Below are 19,312 nucleotides of genomic sequence, written 5' to 3' on the forward strand. Positions count from 1 at the left end.
AATCAGTCTGCAGCTGCACCCAAGAGATGCCTCACCAGGGGTAACACAAACTCTCTTGACAGAAGAGTGTCAACAGTCTTGCTTCTGTCCCATTATTCAGTTGTATTGAAAAAAAGAATACAACAGGTTAAAAACCTGTCCTGGAGATGTGTCTTTTTCCATAACCAAAGATTAGAATTGATGCAGTGAAGCTGACCTCTACTGGTCAGGACACAGCACTGCATGTTTTATTAAAAAACAAAAACAAAAAAAATCAACCAAAACAAAACAGTCAATCACAGCGTACAGAGTGTTATAGATAATTGGTCACACTCGCATTTGCACCAGCCCTGAATAGAAACCGAACCCCCAATGCCTGCACTGCCAGGGAAGTGTGCCATCATGAAGTCCAAGATGGCGCCCGAGTAGGCAGCCGTCAGCAGGTGCTCTCATGAGCCTTGCTTTTTTTTTTTTTGTCTTTTTTGTGTTTTCTTTTGTCACCTTGTGCTGTTGTGCGTCGTGTGGAATGGATATGGATTGTTTTTCAGCATTTTTGGCCACGACATTCATCAAGGAGAAGACTGTGTTGAGCGGTTGCGCCTTTTCGGCAGCATGGATATACCAGTACTGTTTTTGAATGGGAGGAATGTTGGTGCTATTCGACTGGCTTTGCTGGACAGCTCTGAGGCCATTGTGCTTTTTTGCGCCTGCAACGGGCAGCATCTTCACAGCCCCGCTTTGTTCAATGGAAAGGTCGGTGCTGTTGGACAGTCTGCAGGTGGATGGATGCATGGCTTGAGGAGCCCGCGATAAGAAGAAAGGAGCGTCAGCGCAGAGCGCTGATGTGGATGTGGAACTGTCGCGGCTTGGAGTTGAAGCAGATTTATGTGGGACGGGAAATGTGAGACAATCTCTTTTTGTCAATGGATGCTACAGCTGCGTGTTTGCTTTCAACATTTAGCGTGTAGTCGACGTGCACATTCCAACATGATGTCCCTGATCCACTGGTGAAAAGATGTTTTGATCCTCTCCTCTTTCATCTAGAACTGCTTTATGTAACAAAGAGGGTACCGAAAGTGCTAAAGAATGAATGCCTCTCTGTGTCTTTGTGTGTTATATTGTCTTTGTGTTGTCATATTATTAGTTTTTTTTTGTTCTTTTGACTTCAAGACGGCGCCGCGAGAGTGGCTGCCTTTGCAGCAGCTCATGTATTTTGTTTTTCTACTTTCATTCCTTTTATCACTTTGCTGCTGTGAAATGTAAATTTCTCCACTAAGAGACTAATAAAGGCAAATCCAATCCAAATCCAATCCAATTACCTGCACTATCAAGGAACATATTTAACTTGACGTAAGTCACTGTTTTTAATTTGTAAAGTAGACTTGACTCACATTTGATTTTACAACGTGCTTTAAAGTTTTAGTTTGTTGAAATCAAAATGGTGTACTAGTTGGTAAGATTTGATTGTGAATAGCAATTTATCCAAAGAAGCTATGATTATTAATAGCATTGACCTTATTTGAAACAATTTCAAAGATTATTATCTATCGGCTTTGATCATATCGTGTTACAAAGAGGGTACAGAAAGTGCTTAAGAATGAATTACTCTGTTTCATCGTGTTGTCATGTTATTTGTTATTTTGTTCTTTTGACTTAAAGACGGTGCCGCAAGAGTGGCTGCCTTTCCAGCAGCTCCTGTATTTTGTTTTTCTACTTTCATAGGTTTGATTCGCATATTTGACAAATTTGAAAGAGGAGGTTTATGGATGTGGTCAAAGAGGACATGAAGGTAGCTGGTATGAGAGGACATGAAGGTAGCTGGTGTGAGAGAAGAGGATGCACAAAACCGGGATAGATGGAGGACACTGATTCGCTGTGGCGACCCCTGAGGGGAAAAGCCGAAAGGAAAAGAAGAAGAAGATTCCTTTCATAACTTTGCTGCTGTGAAATGTACATTTCTCCACTGCGAGACCAATAAAGGCAAATCCAATCCAATCCAACAGGGCATGATATATTTAATTAGGATATGTGTAGGGTAGCATATACAGACCCTGAACCGGTTGTCAGTCAATTGCACGGCACACAGAGACAAAGAACCATCTGCTCTCACACTCACACCTAGAGACAATTTGGCGTGTTCAGTATATAAAATAGAAATAAATCTAAATGCTGAATTGGAAAAACAAACATGAATCTTGGTTTCCAATAATCTGATTAGTAATTATGAATATTACCCTCCTGTTGCCTTCAGGGTCTAACACATTGACACGGGAAATGTATTCTTGCATTGCCTGCTGCGCCTCCATGTCCCCAAGCTGCTTCCAGGCCTGCCTAAAAAAATGACAAATTCACATTCTTCATTGGTCAGGATCACTCCGAGGTTAAAGTGATAGTTACGGAATGTATTTCAAAACGTTTTTGTTCCCCCAAACAGGAGGGGTAATTTGTCAAATACCAAAAACCGCTTCAGTAAAGTAAGCAAGTAGTGACTGGCAAAAAGTAAATACTTAATTGCACAAGAGCCAAGAACTTGGGGACAGTTGTGGGACAAACAATCAAAAAGAGTCTGTGGTTTGTATAGTGAGACAAAGGGATTGAGGGATCGTGAGGAAGGAAATCTATTCGTACCATTTCTTCTGTCCTTCGAAGTCGAAAAAACCTGGCTTTTGCGTATTGCATTTTCCCACTTTGACCTAAAAAACAATTATATTATGTAGTTGCTCACTTAGTAATGGGTGATAATAATTCTGAGTTTAGTTAATTCATGATGCTCTGAGTGACTGCAGCAACTCAAGAATGATGGCTTTATGGGTCAAAGCAGCCATGACTCACCTGTTTGTACCGGGCATAGAAATACAGTAGCTGGTCTCTGCTGGCTGTTTGGACCAGACTTCCAACACGATCGGCGGCAGACTCGAACTCCTCTTCCAGTTCATCACCCTCCAGGCGATCTGCTGCCGCCATTGCCCCGTCATCAAATTTACCCAACCCCAAGTCTGAGTCAGAGTCCGAACCCGCTTCACCGAGGAGTTCCCCAGTATCTGTCCGTGCAGTGTCTGTACCTGAACCCGTCGCCGTGTCCGGCGAGGATGACGGCGACATATATTCCATTGCTTTACTTTGTGTCGGCGGACCGTTAGCAACAACGCTAGGCTTAGTACCGTATGGGAATTGTGCAACGAGAACAGAAAATCTGCGGTCCGATTGGTGTTAATAAAACGTGTTTCCGCTTGACGTTTTAAAATCGTTAGAATTGAGAATGCTCTCAATCGGATTTATTTCCGTATTTGGTCCGCTATTGATGCATCTCCTAATAGCGCCGGGTAGAACACAGCGGGCAATATATATGTTCCGCCTCATTTGTCTCTTGATATTTCTCGATTGTGAAGGTGATTAGGTGGTATCCATTCAACAAAAACTATCACTATTATGTAGCAGAGTTTTGTTCATATTGGCTTACATAAAAGACGATGATGATGATATATTGTCAGTTCTACCGACAATAACCGGGCAAACAGAAAACTGCACGGAAAAAAATGTCCGCCAGATATCGCTGTCATCAAAAAAGGCCTGTCGCTTAACTCAGAAATGTCCGCTAGATGTCATTATTGCTTCAGTGATGACCTGTCACTTCACCCAGATCAATTGTTTTGAACTCGCCGATCATTCAACAACAACTAGACATACATTTATAAGAAGACGGTATTATAGTTATTTATATTTTAGACTTGTTTCTTCAGAGTGTGCATTTAAAATATATTATTATTCTACATTATCATGACGATGAAAATCTCAGGACAGAGCAAAACAAGCAGCAAACAAATCAAGTCAAGTTTACTTTGATTTATGATAAAAATACAAGCAATTTTATTTGAAATATTCCATACGTTTATCAGGTCTCAAGTGGTTGCTCTTCGTTTCAAATAAAATGGTCACCGCTTCCCTAAAGAACATCCACATATTTTTGTATTGGTTGTTCGTGGGTTCTTCGACCACTTGTTGCGAGGCATAATTAATGATTCATATTCAATCATAACAAAACTCCCCAAAAAATGAATCGATATTTAAGTATTGTCAACCTCGCGTACCAATGTCTCAGCTAACGGCTTTATGGCCAGGAACCGGAAGTCAGTCTCTCAAAAATTATAGTACAGCATAATACTATAACAGTAATGTAATAATAAAAGGTAAACGTTGTCAGACGAGTTGAGGCAACACACAAAAACGTCGTCAAAGGACAACAATTTTTGTTAGGGGGTGAGATGCAACAGACGGAAGTAGCCGCGAGAGGTCCCAAACAGTGGCAGCTGACAGCTCGAGCTCTGTGACGCAAACACGTAACTGATGGCGGACCGCACACTAGGGTACGAACACACACTCGCCGAGGGACTGAGGAAAGTCACCGAGAAGCACTCTCGCAAGCTTCTTGGCCCAATTGCTGCCCAACTGCACGCGAACCTTCCCGGGTGAAACCGATCGCAGTCGTATTGTAGTTTCGTAGCATGTGGGACGGGACGGGACCGGCTCGGTGATCAGAAGTGGAGTCAAAGCGGGCCGCCTCGGGCTGACGTGCCTGCCGCATGTTGAGCCAGCAAGTTGACGCACATAAAAGTGGACACGAGGCGGAGGAGGAGAAGAGTCGGAATCGGATTTAATATCACTTCGTGGAATCTTTGGTCCTGCAACTATGAAATTCGCCGAACACCTTTCGTCCCACATCACTCCAGAGTGGAGAAAACAGTACCTTCAATATGAGGTAACGTTGATTTTTTTTTCTCTCGACGCGTTTAATGCTGACAGTGATGATTTTGGAGCTCTCAAAATACAACATTTATATTTATCTCTATTTTGTTTGCATGTCAACAGTTTCTGTACGATATAAAGATGCTCCTTCATAATGAAAGGGTAACTGACTGACCAGTTAGCTTTAATACAGTTGTTAGACAACATTCATTCATTTAATAACCACATCAAATTAACAGTTGAATTAAGCACCAACAATTAATGAATAATTTATACTTTAAATGATTTATAAGCTTGCACTTTTCAAGATGAATAATTAATTGATAATTCTGTTTTATGTCAAAAAAAGAAATATAATTCATTTAAAATTCACTTTTATTTTCTATGAATCTTTTGTTTTAATCCAGCAGTGATTGATATTTTTCCCCAGAACACAACATACTAGAAGTAGAAAATGATTTTTTTTATTCCACACACCCGCTTCTCTTTGTCTGTACTGACCAATACTGATAGATCCAGATTTATCCAAAGGGTGTTTCATTGACTCTTATGTGACTTATGTGTGGTTGCCGAGGTCTCTTATGTTCTCACACATTGTCTTTTTATGTATTTGATTTTTATTAAGGATTATTTTGTTTTGTTGCCAGCTGTTTGTTGAGTGTTTTAATGCAAACGTGCAGTGACAGCACCATTCCATTTCAATCTATGAATTATAGACAAAGACCCTGTTCACCTCTTTCTGCTTCAGTGGTCAGTAGGGAAAACCCTTTTACGCGTGTTTATTTTTTTGGAAACACCACCCTATCATTGAGTTGCATCATCATTAAAAGCAAATACTGTAGTTGTATTTGTGTCTTTATGTGTATGTTGTATCGTCACTGGGTGACCAAAGCATGTTTTGGCGACACTTCGACAGTTGTGAAAATGTATGTGTTTATCACATTGGTATTAAAAAAAACCAAGAAAATGATGAACTATCTTACCATGGTAGAGTATGTCCCATTGTTATGTACGCTCTTTGTAATATTTTGCAATCTGTAGGCTGAGCCAAAGGACAAATATATGATCATACGGCCATTTTACACTTCTGCTCTCCATCTTGTCACTCACATGAGATTGATGGTGATGGACAGATTTAGACTCTTTTCTTCTTTTTCCCCTTTGTATTACTTATTACAAGTGATGTTAATAAATGCAATATAAGCACAACATGTATTATCTATAATTGATATGTAATTAGAATGCAGAACTATGTGCGGATGTACTCCAGGCATCATTTTCAGTATGAATAACTGTAGTTGAGTTATTAGAAAAATCCACTGTTATTTGTATTGGTCTGTAATTAGCTTTTATTCCAACATAGATTCCTATTACAGGAATGTTGTAGGGCAGTGACTGAGGCATGACGTGCACCAACTTCGGCTTTATTCGGCATAATATGCTGCATAAGCATCCCCAACAGGTTCCATAAATTTCTCCACTTTGAGACCAATCAAGGTAAATCCAATCCAATCCAGGAAACAAACTATGCCAAAATATAGACAGTTTATCTCCATGGTCCTATCCCTTCGTCTTATTCAAAATGCGTCATTGTTCCCATGCACTGCCATCCACATGATTGTTGTGACCTGTGCAGTGACTCATTATTTCAGTAGCAGTCATTTTAACCGTAACTGTGGATTCTGCATTTAAATCATCAGTGGCGGATTCAGCGCTTTGTGCCCAAAAAATATGCTTCCGCATTGAAACAGACTGATTTAAGCTCAGTTTTATGTCTTCCTTTATTTGCCAGTTGGATTAATTAACCTCTGACCCAGTTTTCAATTACCTCTTCACTATTGTGTCTATTCAGACTCACCATGGTGTCCTCATTGCAGATAAGAAGGCTGCAATAAAGTGGCTATTCCCGGAAATATCATAATTTTAGTATATGCGCCATTGCTTCACAGCACAAAGACATTGACAAGTCTATTGAGTGATGGCCTAATTATCTCTATCCTGTGGGATTTTAGGTATCAACCTCGATGCATAAACTTGTTTGGTATGCAATGGGGGTGTGGATGCAAAGGCCACTCTATAGGATGTAGATATGAAGTCACTCGCCTTCAGTTCAAGGGTCTAATCCAGAATGGTGACTGGAATTTAGATATTCATTCATTTGACAGCTTATTCGGAAAAATATACATCGGCTTCTTGACTCATAAATGAATCAACTCAAACTTTATTCAAGATACGGGTGTTTCAGGGGTCCGTTTTTATGAATTTTATTTTGCTTTGGACTGTGGGTACGGTTAAAATATTACAAGCTAATATTAGGATTAACAGTTACCTTTAATCGTTACAATGTAAAGGTAACGGCTATTGCTAATATTAGCTTGTAATATTTTCACCGTACATACATTAAGTTAACAAGCGCTGGTTATGGAAGCACTCGACTTCACTATAAACTGCAGTTTGACAGATCGTGAACAATGTGCGTCATGCTGTTTATTGGTACCCCCAGTTGAAGGTTTTCATGTTGTGCATTTAAAAACAACTATATCTCATTGCCTTGGAAAATTTCACACACTTATTTCTAGTGAACGGTGTATAATGCTTCATAACGAATAGCATCTTTGTTGTCGCATTATCACCATTTAACCAATGGATGTTTAAATGCAAATGGTGCCGCAACAGACGCAGAAAGAAAATGTAACAATATTCAGAAGCATATATTCTTTATCCTTTAGGGAAAATAACAACCATTAATGCAATTGACTGAGTCACTTGGTTGTGAATCTCTTCTTTATTTCTGTTTTTCTTTTCTATTATGGCCCACTGGCAGCCCAAGTCTGCACATCAGAAGGAGCGCAATGTGGGGCTGGAATGAATAACGGTCGTTTCCATTCATTTCAAGGGTGAAAGTTGTGTGTTTTGAGTTATGAGCTTCATTTTGAAATGAATGAAAGACGTGAAGTCAACGCATCACTATTTACCAACGACATACCACAAAGACATCAAAAGTATGGTGTGCACTATTTGCTCTGTTAACTTATTCACTGCCAGATATGTGCAAAAATGTGTCCACTCCAGTGCCAAGGTTTTTTTTTATGTCATTTTCACTCAAATTCCAGGACCCACAGAATATTGAGTTTTAGGACGACATAAACATCCAATGCAGTGTAAGAAACTTTATACTCTCTTTTTTTAACAGAAAAAAAAGAGTTAATTCCGAAGTTATATGGGTCTGGAGTAATACCAGGTGCAAGTGGGGGCAGATGAACAAAAGGCAAATGCTGCCTCCTCGTGGGGGAGAAAAACATTGCCAGAGGTCTGACCGAAGCTTGAAACGCACCCCCTGCAAAAACAAAAGCAAAACCCGAACAAATTCGGGAATGGTGCTCCACATCATATTTTCTTTTCCTGAATACATTCGGGAAATGCAATGCGTGAATGCGTGGGCTAATTATTGTACTTTAAAATAATTTTTGTTATCTTACCGTCAAAATGTGTGCATGAAAATATATTGAAAAACATTTGATCAATCGCTAACTTTACCCAGACTCAGTTCTGGAATTTCTGTCCACTTCTCATCTGACACGTGTGAAAAGTGTGAGTTATACAGGGTTATGTTGTTTCGAACCTTATGAATTTGTGTACTCTATGTATGTACTTTATGTGTTTGTGTGATTGCGCGTGGGCGAATAAAGCCACTTATGCATTTTGATTTGCAGTCTAATCACTCCTGTGGTGATTATGAGGAGAAGAGTGGATGTGGAAGCTGCCAGTGACAAGTCCAACTGGCAAAGTGATGAAATTGACATTTTAAGCGGGTACATGTGTGATTCCCATTTGCATCCTGAACTGATGACATTTTGCCGCCCAAGAAAAGTTGTGTAAATTGCAGCTAAAATATCCGTCACAATTTGTCGAAGTGTGATTTAACAGTGTCTTAGAACAATCTGAACATGATGTAGACAACAGGCATTGGCAAGGCAACTGCTGCGAAGCGCCTCCCTTCCCATGCAGCCCCCTCCTTCCATCCTCACCTAGTCGTTCCTCCCCCACCGGGAGGACATCTGGTCCCAGACCTGCCCATTCTCCCCCACCTCCTCCTTCTCTTTCACCATCATCCCTGACTTCTCACAGGGAACCACTCGGGCTCAGAATCAGTTGAATGAATCTTTTGAGGCTGCAGAAATATTCAGGCAAGCGCTCTTTCAAACATGACCTCAAACATTCAAGTGGGTTTATTATGCCACTCACCACTAAAATACATTTGCTGGTGTCCAGTCTTGCTAATTATGCATTACATTAATGTACAGTCATTTACACCTATGGCCCTATGAGGCTTGGATTAGTTATTGTCTACAGGTTTCAACACTGATTACTGGCAAAGCCCACAGGTTTATCCCAATTCCCCATAGGATGACCCCCTCCTATTTGTCATGATCTGGTTGGCGACCAACGGGTGGCGCTGTCGGCCCCGCCTGCACCTGCACAGGTACTGATCGTCCCGATCAGGGGCGGACTGCCACGTTCGGATTGGCGACCAACGGGTAGCGCTGTCAGCCCTGCCTGCCGCCTCGCAGGTGCTGGTCGTTCCCAATCAGTGACACTCAACAGGACTCCCGGCACGACCATTCGCTGTCGGGTCATAGTGGTATGCTTTGTATGCATTGTGCATTGTGTATGCATTGTATGCAGTGCATGTGTTTGTTTCACATTGGCGGACTTTTAATCTTGGTTTTCTTATGATACTTTGTATTTTTTCCGTTCAGATGACTTTGATGTTTTACATATTCTTCCTGCTGCCTTTTTTTAATACAATTTGACAAACACAACCTCCTGCTCCCTCCTGCCTGCTTTTTGGGATCCGCAACCGCCATCACCACCTTGCAAAACGTGACACTATTTCCTATCAATGCAATCACCATGGCAATGCCTCCTCCTTAATCAACACCCGACTACATTAGAATATCTATTTTTCTCCATTTGGGATTGAGGGTGAGCAGGCTGCATGTGGTTCGCAGCAGAACGTGATGGGCTACAATCGAAGATGCCACTAACACAGAACATTTGACATCCACACTCATTCAACGATTGATGTTGTACTCTCCTGCTTTTTTGAAACAGATTCATGAACTTGTTTGGTCATTGTTTCCCAAAGTCAAAGCAGATGTTTGCCACTGGCTGAAGAAACCTTTTCATCTGTGTTTGTCTACTTTTAATTAAACACAAAAGAATGGTTCTGCTTTCATGAAGAGGAGATATAAATCAGAGAATCATTATTGTTAAAAGGTTGTAATTGGAGGATTGGGATAATACACTTACACAAAGGCTGTGAGAGATTACTGCAAATTAAAATTATTGTCAATTTATTTGGTAGCCAATATTGTTGTCGATTACCCGATGATGTTTGTGGATTTGTTTTATATTTGCATGCTCTCTAAAGGTGAAAGATTTTGTTGCTGATTTGACTTATTAATAAGACACATGATCCAGTCACAGTGTTCTGGTTGTCACTGATCTGTTCATAAAAGTCACCGTCAATTATGTCCACTTTCATTTCATCCATTAACTTTGACGATCGGTCTTCCCGCAGCAAAGCACTTCATTCATGCGCAGCTGATCTCCCCCATTCACTGTTTGGTGTCAGTGAATGCCAAATCTGCTGTACGATAACGAATTTTGGTATGAGCACATCACATCATGCTGGCGTAAGGGAGAGACATTTAGTTTCAAAACACTTAATTTACAAAAAAATACATTGGCATCATAGTTCAAATTAACGACAATACAAAGTACAAAGCACACAGCAAACAGTATTACAGTACACACATTGTATATTGAAGTACGAGCCGTGCTTCATTTTCGAAACATCACCACTGCTAATGTGAGTGGGCATGTTAAAATCCCATTCACAGTCTCATAGAAAATCACTGATTTGCGGGTGTGATATTCATTCAAATTCATAAGTATTTGTACATCAACACTGTAAAAGCAAATTCAAAAAGGTAATATAACAATACTCAAAGTAATATATACAATTAAAATGTATCAATCACAACTTTCTTCTTCTACTCTTCATTTCTGAATTGTGTTCTCCATTTATGCACTGTATCACACTGCCCCCAAGAGGCCACTGCACACACAGCAGGAAGATTCATTCATAACTTACACTAGATCAGTGTTTTTCAACCTTTTTTGAACCAGGGAAAGTTTTTTTACCTTGAAATTTTTTTATGGCACACCACGAACCATCTCGCAGGAAAGAGGCAATCAGTGACGTGTTGCCACACGGACGGATATTACCCTCCCAGTCTTCTCAGCAGGGACACCGGACAAGGACATAATATTGGCAGAAAATGATTCATAAATGTTTGTACATTTTTATATTTGAAAAAGGGGCATTGGATAGATTCTCACGGCACACCTGACGATCTCTACTAGTGTGGCACGACTAGTGTGACGCGGCACAGTGGTTGAAAATCACTGCACTAGATAACCCTAAGGACAATATAAGTCACCCATAGGTCTGTTTTAAAAATTTCTAGGCAGTGATGGACTCTGACTTACCAAAAACATTATTATGCTTGGCTATGAATTTGTTTGGTGCATTCTTCTACCTTCGGCTTGCGTGACATGGCATACCTCCACTGTAAACTGCTGCGTCATGTTGCTTGAGTCAGTGTTTGCAGATAGCTAAAGTTCTGCGTTTGTATTTTTTTTTTTCTTCACTAGGCATTCAAAGACATGCTGTATGCAGCCCAGGACCAAGCCCCCTCCACAGAAGGTAAGAAGATTGCCTGTAGTACACCCCCCCCCCACACACACACACACACCACACACACACACACATCTGAGTGCACTGCCCCGTGTTCTGAGAAGGTCTGGGGATCCCCAACAATAACCTCTTCAAATCTGCTAAAAATTGCCCCAATTGCCACTAACATGCTGTAGCCTCAGGCAACCTGAGTCTTCCCAAAGCATCACTGTGTCTTCAATTGAATTAAAAAGTAAGTTGTACTTGTATACTCAGTGCAGTCCTCAAAAAGTGTCCAGACATAATGCCCAATAAACTTTCGTGTCCTGTCCTGGTAAGTTGGCATGTGAGTGCAAAAATAATGGCTGTACAGTAATTAGCATTTGGCACTGCATTGATACAGTGTAAATCATTTCCTGTATTTTAATTTTCGGCCTGTCTTTGCCCAGCGATTGGCTTGCCTTCTAGTTCAGGGTGCACACTGTCTTTCACCCAAAGTTATTAGGGATAGATTTTTGAGGATAGATGGTGATAAGACATGCATGGAATTTGGAGAAATACCCTTTAGTTTTACCTTGAGGGCTTTATGATGTGGGTATTTTTGTATTGCTGCTCCTGCTCGCCTCCTAGCCTGCACTTCTGTCTGAACATTAAGTAAATATCATGTGATTCAATCTGCAAAAGGAGATGGTGTTACACGATTAATGACTGTGGCAGAGTTGTGTCTTTTTTTGTCTGTAAGCTTCAACACAGTGCTGTCTTTATTTTAAAGCAGCTGGCGGGGCAATTAACCGTCTAGGTCACAGGTGTCAAAGTCAAGGCCCGCGGGCCAAATCCGGCCCGCCACATCATTTTTTTTCGCCCGCGAAAGCAGATCAAACTTGTTAAATTCCATGATGATTGCTAAAATCTGAGCCAAAATTTCATATTTTTGGATGTCAACCACAATAAAAGTCATTATTCTTGACTTCAGATTTGAAAACGAGTTATTCATTAACTTGCTGAGTGCTCTATATGTAATATTTGAAGGGATTTAAACATTCTAATGGGTTCCCCAAATTCATAACGGCCCTCGAGAGGAAACCATAACTACAATGTGGCCCGCGGCAAAAAATGACTTTGACACCCCTGGTCTAGGTGGTTTAGAGTTACTTCTGAATGTACGCTAGCTTCTTTTTATGCTTTTGGCGGGATAAATCAGATTTCTCCACAGTATCACACTCCGAATTCCTCCTAAAATTTGCCCTGCCTAAAAGTTAGTAACGAGAACAGTTCGACCGTTGAACTAGTTACTAGTTCAACGGTTGAACTGTTCTCGTATTCTACGGTATTCTACTGTTCTCGTATTCTACGGTATTCTACTAGTTACTAGTAGAATACTGTATTTTCCGGTGTGTAGTCCGCCTTATACACCTATTATAAACTATTAGGCGCACCCCCAATGAATGGTGTATTTTCCAACTTTTTTTTCAATATATAAGGCGCACCAGACTATATGGCACACCTTCAATGAATGACATGTTTACCTCATTCACTGACAGACATGTGCAAAAATGTGTCCACTCCAGTGCCAGGGTTTTTGTCATTGTCATTCTAATTCCACTACATGAACATTCAGTGCAGCATAAGAAACGTTGCACTCTCTTCTTTCATCAGAAAAATGAGTTAGTTGCTAAATTATTTGGGTCTGGAGTTATATGAGCTTGAAATGAGAGCGGCTATCCAAAATGCAATGCAATACATACATATTGGTTTATATAGCGCTTTAACAACAGCTGCACTAACATGGAAAAAAGGGACGTTATATTTTAAATTCCCAAATAAATTTGTGAATGGCAGTGAATGAGGTAAAAAAGTTTTCCATATATTGAGGCACACCACATATAGAGACGCCACAGTCCAGGCTGCGGCTATGTTTTATATATCCCAGCGTGGACCACTTCTACAAGGGGGAATGGAGTCGGTGTAGGCTGACAGTAGTTGTGAGACCTGTTGCAGTTCAATATTACTTATATAAGGCACACTGTCGTATAAGGTGCAGGGTCATATTTTGAAGAAAATTAAGGCTTTTGGGTGCGCCTTATACACAGGAAAATACGGTAATAATTGAAACAGCAATTGACAGTATGACTGTCCTGCTGGGATGAGTTTTATTATCTGTATTGTATTGGTAAAATGCTGCTGTGCCGGTTATTGTAATGTAATGACACCTTAACTCACCTTTGTAATGGGGTTGTGTTGGAAAAATAGTATTGTATGTATCAAACAAAACCAAAAAACATTTCAAAAGACATTTATTTGTTTGCTTCATGTTTGGCCTTATTTCGGTTTGTACAAGATCAAACGTTGTCGTCCTCGTGAAGAACATTAATCACTCTGAGAATGTACAGTAATTAAGAGAGCTTGTTGCAACCCGACACATCGCAACGCATGCACAATACTGTTCTATCATCCGCCGTTTGACTCTCTCACCCCTCATTAAGATCATACTGGGCCAGTCCCTTTATTGGTTGCTGTGCAGTCCCACATGTTCTATGACAGACCAGATAGCGCCGGGAACAGCTGGTTGCACCTCTCGTTGATCTTGTTGGAGGCCGTTACCTTGAGTTATGCTTGAGTCTAATTCAATTAGCCCCGCTGACTATTTCCGAGCTGAGACCAATAGCACTGCATAATTAAAACCCATCATTAACTGGAATGTGCATGTGAGTACATTTGCTGCACATCTCATATATTATTTTATTTATGAAGCGTTTTCTATTGTTTGAAGTGACCTGGACGTGGCCTTGACTCATCAGCCATTCATTGTGCTGCTACCTAGACAACTTCCCATTTCACAGAATGTGATGATGTGGGCTTGCACACATATACACATTTTGTCTGTGGAAGGAAAGGATAGCCACATGAACGATAAGCCCTTGATTGTCGGGAAAAAATGAATGAGTCAGACCAAGTAAAAACCAAATTGGAATGAGGGCGGTAAGTTAAAAATACGAGTGGTGAACCTCTCTGTCTTTTCACTGCTCTCCTGTGGCTCTTCTGTCAGAAATATTCCTTCAGGGCTTTTCATGTTTTATGCAGTCTAATCAATAATGCTATAAAAGAGTGGAGTCATGTGTATAAATAGGATCCTGATATTGCTATGTCTACATGAATATTATTTTGCTTTATCGCTTAGAGTAAACATTTACGATAATTCCCTGTACAGTGAGACCTCAACTTACGAACTTAATTGATTCCCAGACAGAGTGTGTAAGGCGAAAAGTGTGTATCCCCCCAAAAAAATTCCCATAGGAAACCATTAAAATGGGAATAATCCGTTCCCGGGTTTCCATAAAATATACTTTTCAACTAAATAAGCCTTAAAACGACACACAACCTACCTTATCCTATGTATAATAAATGTGCTATTGTATTGTAATGAAAGAAATACACTGCACTGTACATCGATGAGAAGGTTTCTTCAGCCGTCATCTGTACAAAAGTGAAGGTTTCAGGTGCTGCTGGAAAGGCAGCCACTCTCGCGGCGCCGTCTTGAAGTCAAAGGTTTCTTCAGCCGTCATCTGTACAAAAGTGAAACCTTCACTTTTGTACAGATGACGGCTGAAGAAACCTTCTCATCGATGGACCACTCCTGTACGACTGAGAGTACGACTTAATTGATTCCCAGACAGAGTGTGTAAGGCGAAAAGTGTGTATCCCCCCAAAAAAATTCCCATAGGAAACCATTAAAATGGGAATAATCCGTTCCCGGGTTTCCATAAAATATACTTTTCAACTAAATAAGCCTTAAAACGACACACAACCTACCTTATCCTATGTATAATAAATGTGCTATTGTATTGTAATGAAAGAAATACACTGCACTGTATATCGATGAGAAGGTTTCTTCAGCCGTCATCTGTACAAAAGTGAAACCTTCACTTTTGTACAGATGACGGCTGAAGAAACCTTCTCATCGATGGACCACTCCTGTACGACTGAGAGCTTACACAGACGTACTGCACTGTATAATAAAGTCACTTTATTTACATTTGTGATTGTCATTGATGGCTCTTAATTGACACCTGTTGCTTTCTGACTTGTAAGGTCTTACGAAACTGAGGCATCACATTATCATCCATCATGTTGATGATTCTCATAGCCTTTTCTGGATGCAACTGTTCAATAAAAGCCTGCACATCAACTGCTGAATGGCCTGCTTCTGCTTGTCCTCTTGATGGCAAATCAAATTCTCTGTGTTGGATTGGATTGGATTGGATTGGATTTGCCTTTAATAGTCTCGCAGTGGAGAAATTTACATTTCACAGCAGCAAAGTTATGAAAGAAATGAAAGTAGAAAAGCAAAACACAGGTGCTGCTGGAAAGGCAGCCACTCTCGCGGCGCCGTCTTGAAGTCAAAAGAACAAAAAAAAAAAAACTAAATAACAAATAACATGACATCACAAAGACACAGAGAGACGTTCATTCTTAAGCACTTTCTGTACCCTCTTTGTTACATAAAGCAGTTCCAGATGAAAGAGGAGAGGATCAAAGCGTCTCTTCACCAGTGGATCAGGGACATCATGGTGGAATGTCCACGTCGACTACAAGCTAAATGTTGAAAGAAAACACGCAGCTGTAGCATCCATTGACGAAAAGAGATTGTCTCACATCTCCTGTCCCACATAATTCAGCTTCAATTCTATCCCGCGACAGTTCCATATACGCATCGGCGCTCTGCGCTGACGCTCCTTCCTTCTTATCGCGGGCTCCTCAAGCCATGCATCCATCCAGCCGCAGACTGTCCAACAGCACCGACCTTCCACTGAACAAAGCAGGGCTGTGAAGATGCTGCCCATTACAGGCGCAAAAAAGCACAATGGCGCCAGAGCTGTCCAGCGATGACAGTCGAATGGCTCCGACATTCCTCCCATTCAAAAACAGTACTGGCATATTCATGCTGCCGAAAAGGCGCAACCGCTCAGCACAGTCTCCTCCTTGATGAATGTCGTTGTCAAAAATGCTGAAAAACAATCCGTATCCGTTCCACACAACGCACAACAACACAAAGTGACAAAAGAAAACACAAAACAAGACAAAAACAACAAAAAAAGCAAGGCTCATCAGAGCACTTGCTGACGGCTGCCTACTCGGGCGCCATCTTGGACTCCTTTGATGTTGTTGATGACCTCATTATGGTCAGCAACAAGCTCCTCGATGTCATCTGCATTCACTTCGAGTCCCGTAGGTGCTGGCAGAGATTTTATTACAACAAAAAGCACGAGTCCGATGATTCCACAGACGCGGAATAAAACGCGACAAAAAAAGCAACAAACTTAAAGATGCGACAAAAAAGCAACAAACTTACGCGATCGCGTCTAACAATCACCTCGTGCAAAGCAAACTGTTGGATTTGCCAGCACAAGACACAGCGATGGACTTTCATCGTAATCATGTCACTGGTGAGGTGACAGTGAGTCATTGAAATGAAATGAAATTGAAGTGTCGCGAGCGGCGGCCCCGCCCCAGCTGTCAACTTGCACGTGACAATTTAGCGTGACTATTGACACGCTGTTCCGGTGTGTGTGAAAACACTAGCTCTGATTGGCTTAACATGACACATGACTCTACCCTTTAGCCAATCACAATCACTTCTATCGCATCTTGACAGGGGGTGCGTTCAAGTGTAGCAACACAGAAACGTTGGCAAGTGTTTGTCCCACCTCATTCAGTTAGACAATGCTTTTCAAACAGCCTAGAGTCATAAGAAGTCGTGCGCTATTCTCGAACCTGAACACACCCCAAGTCTTGGATGACAAATAAACAGAGCAGAGTAGACGTGTACGGCTGGTAGTTTCTTCAATTCATAGTAATGCACCACATTTGAACTGAGTCTGAACACGAGCCTGTGGTGTTTATTTTCCGGTCCCATAATAGTAAAATTACCTGCAAAAAGCTCCTCGGAGGCGATGGACATGTGAATTCAGAGAGAGGGGGTGTGGAAAGTAGCGCTGGCTGGAGCGCTGTTCAGTCGTGGTCTTCAGCCAAAGATCACCCCGCCAGATCCGAAGGTCAGGTGCTTTGGTGTTCCATGCGCGACTGTCACAAGTCACGACCTCGTCAATATACTAAATGGACATATGGGTTTGTGAAATACGGCACACAAAATTTAATCGGGCCCTTTTTTTCAACCATAGGAGAACGTGTCCGTTCATTCAAAACACAATTTATTCTATTTTCTATAATAATTCTAGTTCTTCCCCTGCCAGCTCATCCGACCGTCTGATTATGCACAAGGGGATTCATGCGAGAAGAAAAACTATCCTTCCTCAAATGGTTCTCAGAAAGTTGAAACCTAAGCATAGAGTGGTCCAAAACATTCTAGTATGATGACTAATTCAGATTCAAAGGGATCACACACTTTGTGGTCAATTGCAGTTTCTCACTCGGTGATTCACAACCACTCGCAGTTGCACATTATTTGAATGGGACACATCATTGTGTCCCACAAGGAATTATCCAAAATATGTAATTTAATTCAAGTTGTTGATGAAAAGGTTTCTTCAGCCGTCATCTGTATTTCTTTGAAAGTACAGATGACGAAAAGTACAGTCTTTCAAAGAAGTACAGATGACGGCTGAAGAAACCTTTTCATCGATGGACCACTCCTGTACGACTGAGAGCTTACACAGACGTAATTCAAGCTGTGTTTTTTTCTTTTCTTTGATGAAGCCTTCCAGGTGATCTTTTTTTTTTATTCCTGCGATATCTTTATCACAAGTTTGTGTACAACTAAGCCATCCCGCAATCCACAATGAATAATAATAATACATTTTATTTCAAGCCCCTTTCAAAACACCCAAGGACACTTTACAATAAAAACAATAAAACAAAGCGCATAACAATAAAACCATAAGTAAAATGATACATAATAAAATAGCATTGCAAAATAAATAAAAAAATAAATAAAATAGCATAAAATATACATTGAAAGCAATTTTAAACAAGTGGGTTAAGTGAAGGCATAAAGTTGTGATTAAATTGACCGAAGATCAATCATCAATTATCTTCTGTAAATATTTTTAGTGATATTTTTATTTGGTGATGGAGGTATGATTTCTCTTGATATAAAAATGAGAAACACTGCTTGAATTCAATGAGTAGTTCTGCCCCCCCCCTCCCCCCTGTGGTAGTGAAGTATTATTATTATTCTCTATATTAATGGTCATTTCTCACTCCGTTTTTATAACCATTGCAATCAAAGCAGGATGGGGGACTGATAATTAAAATGCATGTGATTTTTTTTTCAAGCACATTCATAGTTTCCTAATCATTATTTGAACGTCTGCATTTTCCACTCTTCTTACACTTTCCAGCCTTGAGTACTTTTATTGTTCAAAGTCCGCCTTTTTGTCTGCTGTTCTTGATCAAAATGATGAGAAGATAGTTTAAGGCTGATTGGTATTCTACTGACAAATATCTAATACTGTGATCTAATATCTCATATTACTATCACAGTGGCACTCTTTGAATCTAATCTTGCCTCCCTTTGTAAAATAGAACCTGTCTTCCTTTATTTGCCTTTTTTACTATTTTTTTCCAGCAGTATTCATGATGATAGACATCCGTTGCCCGGTGGAGAGTTGGACGGATGTAGTGAGATTGCGCCGGATACACAGGCTGCCAATCAAAGAGACAGATCTGAGTGCTGAGCAAGACACTTTCAGAGCAGCCGGGATCATACATCAGGCTGCATTATTGATGGGGGATTTTCTTCCAGATTGCTAATTGTTAGTTTAGGTACATTTCCTCAACCTCTCGGTGCCGTTGCATTGAATCGTGGACTGTCTTATAATAATAATA

General features: G+C 40.6%; 2 protein-coding genes across 4 annotated transcripts in view; one reads left to right on the forward strand and one right to left on the reverse strand.

Moving 5' to 3' along the window:
- acbd6 (acyl-CoA binding domain containing 6) overlaps positions 1-3,271 on the reverse strand; it is a 49,761-nt gene extending 46,490 nt beyond the window's left edge. For all 3 annotated transcript variants that reach the window (XR_016115534.1, XM_089000668.1, XM_089000669.1), the window contains exons 1-3: positions 2,812-3,271; positions 2,608-2,672; positions 2,214-2,310 (exon numbers count right to left, since the gene is read on the reverse strand). Coding sequence is in view for 2 of the 3 variants with exons in the window: in XM_089000668.1 (XP_088856794.1) it covers positions 2,214-2,310; positions 2,608-2,672; positions 2,812-3,090 (441 nt within the window). In the remaining variant the exon portion in view is untranslated. The remainder of the gene's footprint in view (positions 1-2,213; positions 2,311-2,607; positions 2,673-2,811) is intronic.
- Positions 3,272-4,080: 809 nt separating this feature from the next.
- Positions 4,081-19,312, forward strand: part of xpr1a (xenotropic and polytropic retrovirus receptor 1a) — a 71,321-nt gene continuing 56,089 nt past the window's right edge. Inside the window, exons 1-2 of the mRNA XM_089001403.1 lie at positions 4,081-4,735; positions 11,446-11,497. Of these exons, the coding sequence (XP_088857529.1) occupies positions 4,667-4,735; positions 11,446-11,497 (121 nt within the window). The 5' untranslated portion in view covers positions 4,081-4,666. The remainder of the gene's footprint in view (positions 4,736-11,445; positions 11,498-19,312) is intronic.

This window comes from Hippocampus bargibanti, linkage group LG07 (assembly GCF_051943395.1).
Source record: "Hippocampus bargibanti isolate YZ-2025 linkage group LG07, ASM5194339v1, whole genome shotgun sequence".
NCBI classification, from domain to species: domain Eukaryota; kingdom Metazoa; phylum Chordata; class Actinopteri; order Syngnathiformes; family Syngnathidae; genus Hippocampus; species Hippocampus bargibanti.